Here is a 10,000-nt window from a genome sequence, read left to right on the forward strand (position 1 = left end):
CAATGAAGCAACATGGGTGCCACCAGACAAGCTGGACGAGCTGAGGAGACGGTTAGAGGACGTTGACCGTATTTTACTTAAATGACTAACACTGAAAAAGACAGTTGAAGTTAAAATTATAACATGAATTCAGTGAAGGCTCTGCAAATTACTTCAGTTATGTTGAACATGACGGACAGTAAGGGGCACATTTCAGCGGTGTCCTTCATCGCACCTGAAACTTCATGTCAGTGATGTTTTCTTGCTGGTGCTGGTTGAAGGGTGGTTGAAGAAATGTTATAAAACATTTGGGTTCTATCACGTAATTTAGCTGTTTCTGATTGGACGAGAGACGTTCCATGCTATAGGTTATTCGTCAAAATACCAACAGTTACGGGGCTTTTCTCAGCTAATAATAAATCACTCCGCGATGAAAACATTTGCGTTGATGATAACCGTTAATTAAATTCTTAAAATTCCAAACCAAGACGTTGGCAATGGAACTACTTTTTGTTGCGGAGAAACAATGGCAAAATAAACCATTTTTAATCAATAACTTTGTGTTAATTTGTTGACGGTAGAATTGTTTTATAAAAGCAATATAGCTGTATGTTATACCATACAAACAATCTTGGTTAAGAGTTGCAGAGTTTCTGTTCCTCCATTCATCTCACCGCGTCTCTGCCCACAGGTTCACCAACGCCAGAGTGACGGCTAAGTACTACGGCATCAAGCTGGAGTACCGTGAGCAGCGGCACACGGTCTATGAGCTGCTGGGCCAGCTCAACGCCAAGCTGAAGGCCTGGAAGGGCCCCTACAGCTCCCAGGACTCTGTGCGCTTCCTCCTGCAGGACTGGCACGTGAGTGTGTGTGTGTGTGTGTGTGTGTGTGTGTGTGTGCGCCTCCTCCTGCAGGACTGGCACGTGAGTGTGTGTGTGTGTGTGTGTGTGTGTGTGCGCTTCCTCCTGCAGGACTGGCACGTGAGTGTGTGTGTGTGTGTGTGTGTGTGTGTGTGTGTGTGCGCTTCCTCCTGCAGGACTGGCACGTGAGTCACCCCCGTTGTGCCGCCATGTTGATAAGCCCCTGGTGCAAGCACTACCAGAGCAGGGGCGTCCCTCCCTACCTTCAAAAAGCTCTTGAAGACCCAACTCTTCAGAGAGCACCTCCCTTCCTAACTGGCACCTTGGCTTAACTTGCACTTAAGCAGTGACAGGCCCGCACTTCTTTTTCTTTCTGTCGTTTTCTATTTTTTGGAAAAAAAAATATGCAGTATTTATTGTTGCACCAGGTTTTACTGCTCTTAGCTTGATTGTTCTCTCCCTTGTACGTCGCTTTGGACAAAAGCGTCTGGTAAATGACTAGATGTAAAAGTAAAAGGATGGCTTGTTTGGGTTCGTTGTGATTTGTTGGGGATGTAAATTGTGTGTAATGTGAAATTCTGTCATTTGTTTATCGTGCTGTTATTAACACGTTCACAAGCCTGTTTGGTGCCCATATGTGAACGTAACAAAGTTTGATTTACCTGGATCAAAACTTACAAAGAGAACCTTTAAGTGCAGCAAGATAGCAGTGAGTGTTATAGTGTGTTGGAAATGTAATGTGTGTCGATGTGATTGTCTTACGGTAGGAGACTGTGGACAAACAGTGCCTGGTGTCACTGCTGAAGGCTGCCGTGCATAAGCTGAAGCAGACAGCCAGCACCTACACAAGCAAGGCTGCCCTTGGTGGGTGAAAGTGCAAATTTGTGTGTGTATGGGCGCACATGCTTGTGTGTGTGTGTGTGTGTCTTTTGTTTTTGAGTGTCATTCTACCTTGAACCCTATTTTTAACCTCTGTGACGTAATCAATTTACCACCGTCACTGACTTTCCAAACAAACTTTTACAAATTTGAAATATACTCGACATTCCCTCCTCTTCTGTCTCCGTGCCCCCAGCGGACGACGCCCAGATGGTGAGCCGGCAGGTGAAGGAGGTCGAGGGGGAGGTGTTCACGAGTGCGGAGCGTGTGATGGCGGTGCGAGGCACCATGGGCCGTGTGCTGGCTGCCTGGGAGTCCTACAGAGACTGCCTCTTCTCCATGCAGGTCTGGCTGGGCCAACAGACAGACTCTACAGAGGCCACACACTCCACAGGGAAGGAGGTTAGCACACACACACCCACCCAAATCACACACGATATGTACATACAAAATGACAGACAGGGCTGTGATTGGATATTCCAGTTGGAATACATTTCATTTTATGATTATAAAATTATTATTATTATTATGTGTGCATTTGTAAAACATACAATGTTGTGATTTGTAGTATAGAATAATTTATAAATTATAAATATGGCCTAGACATATTTATCCCGTGTGAAGTTGACAAATCTATTTTTGGAACTGTTGTTAAAAATAGCCTCAACCTTCTTGTTGAAAGCATTTGCTAAATATTATGAAGGAGCTCATGTGAAATGTATCTATAAACAAGAACAAGGGAAAAATGACTGAAGTAGATGAAGAAGTATCTTGTTACGATGTAGTTGTGCCACTAGGTGGCCCTCTAACAATATGTTGTGTGTAGCCTAAGGTATAATGTAAACGCTAGAGTAAGTGCGAACTAGCACAAGGAGTTCGGACATAAGCTGTGTAATGGAAGCCCTTATATGAAGCCTGGAATAAAGCTGTATCTTGATGACACTGCATCTGTTACTGCATCAGAGCATAAAACATATCTGTTTTGGTTTGGTCGTCATGGCACATCAGGACAGCCTGCGGGAGTGGAGTGGCCTTCATGCTCACCTGAACGAGGTGGGGAACTACCTGATCGAGTCCACGGACGCCTCCACCAGCTACGGCCTGGCAGACGAGCTGTGCAAGGTCAACATGCAGTGGGCTGACCTGGTCAAACGCACGCGATTCGTGAGTATACGCCCCCTGCTGGCCCTGACAGGGCTAGGTCAGTTAGAGCTGAACACACACTAGATACAGTTCAGTTCCTCACACAGTTGAACACACACTAGATACAGTTCAGTTCCTCACACAGTCAGTTAAAGCTGAACACACACTAGATACAGTTCAGTTCCTCACACAGTCAGTTACAGCTGAACACACACTAGATACAGTTCAGTTCCTCACACAGTCAGTTAAAGCTGAACACACACTAGATACAGTTCAGTTCCTCACACAGTCAGTTAAAGCTGAACACACACTAGATACAGTTCAGTTCCTCACACAGTCAGTTACAGCTGAACACACACTAGATACAGTTCAGTTCCTCACACAGTCAGTTACAGCTGAACACACACTAGATACAGTTCAGTTCCTCATCCTCACACAGTCAGTTAAAGCTGAACACACACTAGATACAGTTCAGTTCCTCACACAGTTGAACGCACACTAGATACAGTTGAGTTCCTCACACAGACAGTTAAAGCTGAACACACACTAGATACAGTCTCACAGTCAGCCCCAGGCCTTCAGACTCTTGGTAGAGAGGCACTAAATACTCCCACTCACCTACATTATATTCCCCCCTTTTTCCTTTCATACTGTCAGTATTCGCCTTCTTCTAATTAAAACATTGTCGGGGGGCACTGTGGCGCAACCAGTAGCCCCGACCACATTCGGGCTCCATGGAGGACACAGGTTCGATTCCAGCCTGATGTAATTTCTCCTGTCCACTCCCCACCTCTTCTCTCTCTCATTTCCTGTCCCATTCTTCACTTCAACAATCGATTAAAGGCCAAAAAAGTCAAAAAATACATCTTAAAAAAACATTGTCGCCTTAGCATAAATAAACAAGTATAAACTCCTTTATGGGCTGTTTTAAACCCTCCAATGGTGGGCTCTCTCCCGTCTCTCTACCCCCAGGCCATGGCTCCCACTGGCCCCTCTGTCCCTGCCTGTGCCCAGGCTGCTCAGGCCCTGGTGGAGGAGGCAGGCTGGCTGGCCAGGGAGCCTGTGGAGGTGTCCTCTGGAGCTCTGCGCACCTACAGGAAGAGGCTGCAGGTGATCCACTCATCAGTGTGTTTGCATGAACTTGAGTTAGTACTTGGTGTTTACTCGGGGCAACTGTGGCCTACTGGTTAGGGTCTTAGGCCGGAAACCGTAGGGTGGCCGGTTCGATCCCCGAACAGTAGGAAAAATGTGGGCGGGGGAAGTGGTAGACCACTGCTCTCCCATGCCCACATCCACAGCTGAAGTGCCCTTGAGCAAGGCACCTAACCCCGATCACTGCTCCCCGGGAGCCGCCAAAGGCTGTGTGAGTGTCACTTCCCTGGATGGGTCAAATGCAGAGGTGGATTTCAGAGTGTGTGTGTCTACACCACCTCTGCCATAGAGAGGATTTCACTTTCACAAACAACTGTGTCTTGACTGTTGTTCCTTAAAAGTAAGTCACTATGGATTCAATTGTCTGCCCAAGTGAATCAATGCAAATGTAAATGTGGTATTTGTGAGGAATGATTCTGTGACAAATCAAAGTTAATCTGAATGAATTTAGATCTATTTATCTGGTCCATAAACGTTTCGCTGGTTTATAGCCTCCATACACATGTTGTTGTCCATGAACAGCGCTGAGCTCTCTCTGTGTGTGATCCTTAGGTGATGCTGAAGAAGATCACAGAGGTGGACCTAGAGGTGTTGGCCCAATCCCCAGACTGCTCCACAGAGACTCTGGAGGATCTGAAACTAACTCTTCCTAAGGTGATAAATCAGACTCACTGTCCATAATAACAAAAGAAGATAACCACATGTGTTGTTGTCATTCAAGACTACATTTGATTCATTATTTAATGATTTAATTAGTGATTTAACTAACTGTTTATCCTACCTTTTATTCTTTCATGTGTGTGTTTTTTTGTCTGTATTTTGTGTCTGCATGCTTGTGTTTGTATGTGTGTGTGTGTGTGTGTGTGTGTGTCTGCATGCTTGTGTTTGTATGTGTGTGTGTGTGTGTGTGTGTGTGTGTTTGTATGTGTGTGTGTGTGTGTGTGTGTGTGTGTGTGTGTTTGTATGTGTGTGTGTGTGTGTGTGTGTGTTTGTATGTGTGTGTGTGTGTGTGTGTGTGTGTGTGTGTGAGTGTGTGTTTGTATGTGTGTTTTTGTCTGTATATGTGTGTCTGCATGCTTGTGTTTGTATGTGTGTGTGTGTGTGTGAGTGTGTGTTTGTATGTGTGTTTTTGTCTGTATATGTGTGTCTGCATGCTTGTGTTTGTATGTGTGTGTGTGTGTGTGTGTGTGTGTCTGCATGCTTGTGTTTGTATGTGTGTGTGTGTGTGTGTGTGTGTGTGTGTCTGCATGCTTGTGTGTGTGTGTGTGTGTGTGTGTGTGTGTGTGTGTGTGTGTGTGTGTGTGTGTGTGTGTGTGTCCCTGTATGCCCAGCTGTGTGAGTCTCTGGGCCAGGTTCACGCGGCGTGTGAGCTAGTGCAGCGGGCGGCGTCTCTGCTGGAGGGCCGGCTGGCGGAGCTGGGGCACTGGGGCACGGAGGTGTCTGAGGCCCTGGACACCCTCAGGGAGTGGGAGCGCAGGGGTAACCCAGGCCTGCGCCCCAGAGTCAAAGTAAGGGGCCACTCCAGTACAGGCCACAGCGCTATCATCTACAGAAATCAATGTTATGTAAGGGATAACGGCCGATGAGCTTTACAGTTCTACAAAGATAATGGACGATGCGGGGCAAAGAACTCCACAACGCGCAGTCCATTATCTTTGTAGAACTGTACAGCTCGAAGGCCGTTATCCCGCTTATTTCCTGTGTACAACATCCAAAAATGTTTTTATTATTATTTAGAATTTCCTTTAACTTTAGGAAACCTAATATGCATAATAACCTGATGAATTCTTGATTTGAAGCCTAGTGCTCCCGTTATATGATATGACAGCTAAATTAACAGGAAGGGGGATGGTGGGGGGGGGGTCTGTTCCACACACTACTTTCTCACTACTCTCTCAGTAAAGCAAAGTGACACTCATGAGTTCTCCTCTGTAAACGGACACACGGACACAGGTGTTGTTAATAAGCTTTTACTATTTAAAGTTGAACTCCACGTTTCCGTTGATGGTGAAGTTGGACAGGGAAATACATGTATGTATGTATGTATGTATATCACAAGAAGCCTGTTTTTGTGTGCCCTGGCAGACACAGATCTCCCGTGGGCTTCAGCTGGAGGGCCAGGTTGTGACTGCGGATCAGGAGCTGCAGGCTGCAGTGTCCTCCACGCAGCAGCGCTCCAGACTGCCCTACCTCAGCACCTCCGGCCTGCAGGACCGCGTCAGAGAGGCCGTGGCCCAGTCCAAGGTGTGGGACACTAAATGCTCTCCGCTCTTCCCTACACAACCCATGAACCAGTGGTGTAGTCCAGGGTATACGCAGGTATACGGAGTATACCCACTTATTTTTCAGTCAGCATTGAGTATACCACTTCTCAAAACAGGGCGATTATCCTGTGCTGTATGGGCTGCTTAAAAAAAATAAAAGTATACCCACTTCTCCAGGGACCACTACACCACTGCCATGACCCCCCTGCACAACTCCACTGTGTTGTATTCAGCTCAATTCTAATTGTGGTTTCGTTATTTTCTCATAGGAAAACCAACCTGGTTTGCAGGATATTTTATTATATAGTATAAATATGTTATATACTTTATGACGCTTTTATTACCTATCATGTATACAGAGGTATAGATAATATATGATCAGTCTATTCACAGAGTTTACATAGAGAAACACTGTCATACAGTGAGTGTCACTTTTCACCTATGTATAGTATGCACTCGTAGATGATGATGCTGGCCAAGTCCTGTGCTGAAGCAATTTGGTGCATGCAACAATAAACACTTTGACTTTGACTACTCAATGTGTTGAAATTAGGATGCGATGAGGATGCTCAGCCGCCTGGAAGGGAAAAGGGAGGGGGGAGCCACCAGGGGTCAACCACCACCCAAGGTCATCATCCGGGCACCGACTCAGCCGGATCTCTCCCACTCTCCAAACACCCATCTTCTCCAGGCCCAGAGCCTGCCTCAGATCTCTGCAGAGGAGGATGAGGAGGGTGGGGAGGGTGAGGAGGGTGCATTGGGCATGGTCCGGATGAGTCCAAATCCGGTCCATAGCGATGTTAATCAGTCCAAGGTCCATATGGGTCCAAATCAGGCCCGTGCGGATGATCGCTCCATGATGTCATCTCAGCGTACAGTTGGTGACCTCCAACATCCACCCAGCAGCCCCGCTAGTGTACCAAAGTCTCCCCCCCAGTCACCTCTGACCCCACAGCCTCACACTCCTCCACCACAAACCCTGAGCCCCCAGACTAGAGTCCGCGCCCCGAGGGCGAGGCAGAGGCAGAAGGGCTCAGGTAGGGCGGAGGGTCCCCCCAAGCCCCCGGGCCAGAACGAGGTCTACCTGAAGGCCCGCTCACTCGCTCGGAGCAGACTGGAGGGGGCCAAACATCGCCTGCAGAAGCACATCCAGGACGCCATCGCCGTCTTCAGCGACAGGACCCTCTCAGAGAAGCAAGCCAAGAAGAAACAGGTCTGACCATGTTACTCAGCGATTACGCTTTTTTTTTAATATAAGAAATATTTTCCTCCAAAATGTTTAAATCTTTCCCTAAAAATGGAACATATAGAACGCTAAATCTTGACCTTTTTTTTTACTGAATTATAATTATGCTCACATACGAGCATCAAATATTTTGGTTTATGAAATGTATTACATATATTTAGCTTTCTTTCTTATTATTGAACAGTGTAGTTGGAGTCTTTTCCCATGGAACATACGAGCATCAAATATTTGGTTTATGAAATGTATTACATATATTTAGCTTTCTTTTTTATTATTGAACAGTGTAGTTGGAGTCTTTTCCCATGGAACGTACGAGCATCAAATATTTGGTTTATGAAATGTATTACATATATTTAGCTTTCTTTTTTATTATTGAACAGTGTAGTTGGAGTCTTTTCCCATGGAACATACGAGCATCAAATATTTGGTTTATGAAATGTATTACATATATTTAGCTTTCTTTTTTATTATTGAACAGTGTAGTTGGAGTCTTTTCCCATGGAACATACGAGCATCAAATATTTGGTTTATGAAATGTATTACATATATTTAGCTTTCTTTTTTATTATTTAACAGTGTAGTTTGAGTCTTTTCCCATGGAACATACGAGCATCAAATATTTGGTTTATGAAATGTATTACATATATTTAGCTTTCTTTTTTATTATTGAACAGTGTAGTTTGAGTCTTTTCCCATGGAACACTTTGATCTGTGTGACTCACCAGTGAGACTCAACAGAGCTGCCAATGGAAGCTTAAACATCCCCGTCTGTGTTCCCCCCGCCGTCAGGACACACTGAAGACGCTAAATCCTGCTTTCCTTGAAGAGTTCCTGGGCTCCACTGAAGGCATGGCTTCCTTCTGCTCCGAAGCCCAGCTCAGAGAGATGGAGCTGCTCGCCCTGTCCGTGCGCGGCCAATGGGAGGTGAGATATCTTCCTGAGCTGGGGAAGTCCCGCCCCTTACCTGGCATTCGTGGGCCGGGGGCAGCTGCTTTGTTGATTGACATGTACAGTAACCTGTGAGAGCTCAGTGCTGTCAGTGAAAGCTTGCCTGTCTGAGTGAGTGGATTGGGGAAGATCAGTGTGTTGTTTTGATCACTTTGGACACTAGTGCCTCGCAAGCTCACCTGGGTCACCTTATCCGGGCCAGTTGTGCACGTTGTTGTGACAGAACTGAATGAGGTATAGATAGAACCAAAGGTAGGTTTTCTTAAGTATGTGTTACTGCGGTCTATTAGATTAGATTAGATTCAACTTTATTGTCATTGCACAGAGTACAAGTATTGAGACGACGCGAAATGCAGTTTAGCATCTAACCAGTAAGTGCAAAATAGCAATAAAAGTGCAGAGTATGTGCAAATGTAGGGTGGACTAAGTGAATAAATATGATGTGTACAGTAAGAGTTAGAATATGACACAGAATTGTAATATAAACAGAATTGAATAGCAACAATTGAGGTAAGAGTGAGGTATGATAAGTATATAAAGTGCAGGTGAAAGCAAACTGGTGGTAACAAGTGAAATCAAGTGAATGAACTATGCATTACAACCTATCTATCTGGCCTGGCAGTAGGCAGGACTCAATGAAACGTAGCAATGCATGGTTTTCAACTAAAAGCTTTGAATGTATAATGTTTCTATCAGCATGGCAATCACCTTGCATGTTGACTTAAAAGATGTACTTTTGCTACCCGTGTGGTGAATGTGTGTGTGTGTGTGTATGTGTGTCTGGTGTGTGTGTGTGTTGCCTGTTTAGGGTGTGTGTTTAGCGATAGCCACCTTTTTGCCACACTTGCGGCGTGAGCTTGAGCGAGGACTGTCGCTCGTCTCGAGGCACGCGCCCAACACTAAATCACAGGGCTCCTCCTCTGGCCTGCAGCCTGTGTGCCGTGAACAGGTATCCTAGCCGCCTGCTGGCCACCCGCAACACTGCATGCATGCATGCATGCACGTCTACATGTAGACAGGAGATGATGGGATATGCATGTGTAGTCTATGACTTAAAGAAGAGGAAATTATGATAATGCATTCATCAATCTGAATGTATAGTAGAACAGGAAATGGCAATGTCCATGCTTCAGTCTGTCGTAAGATGACAGGATGTGCATTTGTCAGTCTGAATTGAATCTGAATTTAAATTGTTACACCTTTAACTATTTGGATTGAATTGAATCTGAATTCAAATTGTTACACCTTTACCTAACCCAGTCGCGTACAGTGGGTGGTCTGTTGCTTTTTTTCTATCATATTCACTTCTTTGTTGTCTCTTGCTACAAAGGTATCACTTTACCAAAGGACTTTGGTGTCCACTGGCTATGGTTGAATGTCCTCTTCCTTGTGTTGTTTCCAACATCACCTTATCACTTTAACCCCCGAAAAGATTATCAAAGTGTGTTTAACATGTTAGCCAATTACTGTGTTAGCGGGTAGTCTAAAACGTCTCCTCTATCGTCTCGCACGGCGTGTGGCTCCGACTG

The 10,000-nt window shown here is 45.4% G+C and overlaps 2 protein-coding genes across 4 annotated transcripts in view; both read left to right on the forward strand.

The window, feature by feature from the left end:
- Positions 1-6,739, forward strand: part of LOC308382859 (nesprin-2-like) — a gene marked incomplete at its 3' end in the record, with an annotated part of 20,278 nt that extends 13,539 nt beyond the window's left edge. Inside the window, exons 13-22 of the mRNA XM_080860380.1 lie at positions 1-51; positions 671-839; positions 1,607-1,703; positions 1,915-2,120; positions 2,727-2,882; positions 3,834-3,971; positions 4,566-4,667; positions 5,366-5,521; positions 6,099-6,322; positions 6,727-6,739. The exon at positions 1-51 is cut by the window's left edge and continues 62 nt beyond it. Coding sequence (XP_080716506.1) covers positions 1-51; positions 671-839; positions 1,607-1,703; positions 1,915-2,120; positions 2,727-2,882; positions 3,834-3,971; positions 4,566-4,667; positions 5,366-5,521; positions 6,099-6,322; positions 6,727-6,739 — 1,312 coding nt within the window. The remainder of the gene's footprint in view (positions 52-670; positions 840-1,606; positions 1,704-1,914; positions 2,121-2,726; positions 2,883-3,833; positions 3,972-4,565; positions 4,668-5,365; positions 5,522-6,098; positions 6,323-6,726) is intronic.
- syne2a (spectrin repeat containing, nuclear envelope 2a) overlaps positions 5,481-10,000 on the forward strand; it is a 130,582-nt gene continuing 126,062 nt past the window's right edge. For all 3 annotated transcript variants that reach the window (XM_080833249.1, XM_080833250.1, XM_080833251.1), the window contains exons 1-4: positions 5,481-5,521; positions 6,099-6,257; positions 6,831-7,490; positions 8,313-8,447. In XM_080833249.1, coding sequence (XP_080689375.1) covers positions 6,837-7,490; positions 8,313-8,447 — 789 coding nt within the window. In that variant the 5' untranslated portion in view covers positions 5,481-5,521; positions 6,099-6,257; positions 6,831-6,836. The remainder of the gene's footprint in view (positions 5,522-6,098; positions 6,258-6,830; positions 7,491-8,312; positions 8,448-10,000) is intronic.

The sequence above is a fragment of the Sprattus sprattus genome, assembly GCF_963457725.1.
Source record: "Sprattus sprattus genome assembly, chromosome: 2".
NCBI classification, from domain to species: Eukaryota; Metazoa; Chordata; class Actinopteri; order Clupeiformes; family Clupeidae; genus Sprattus; species Sprattus sprattus.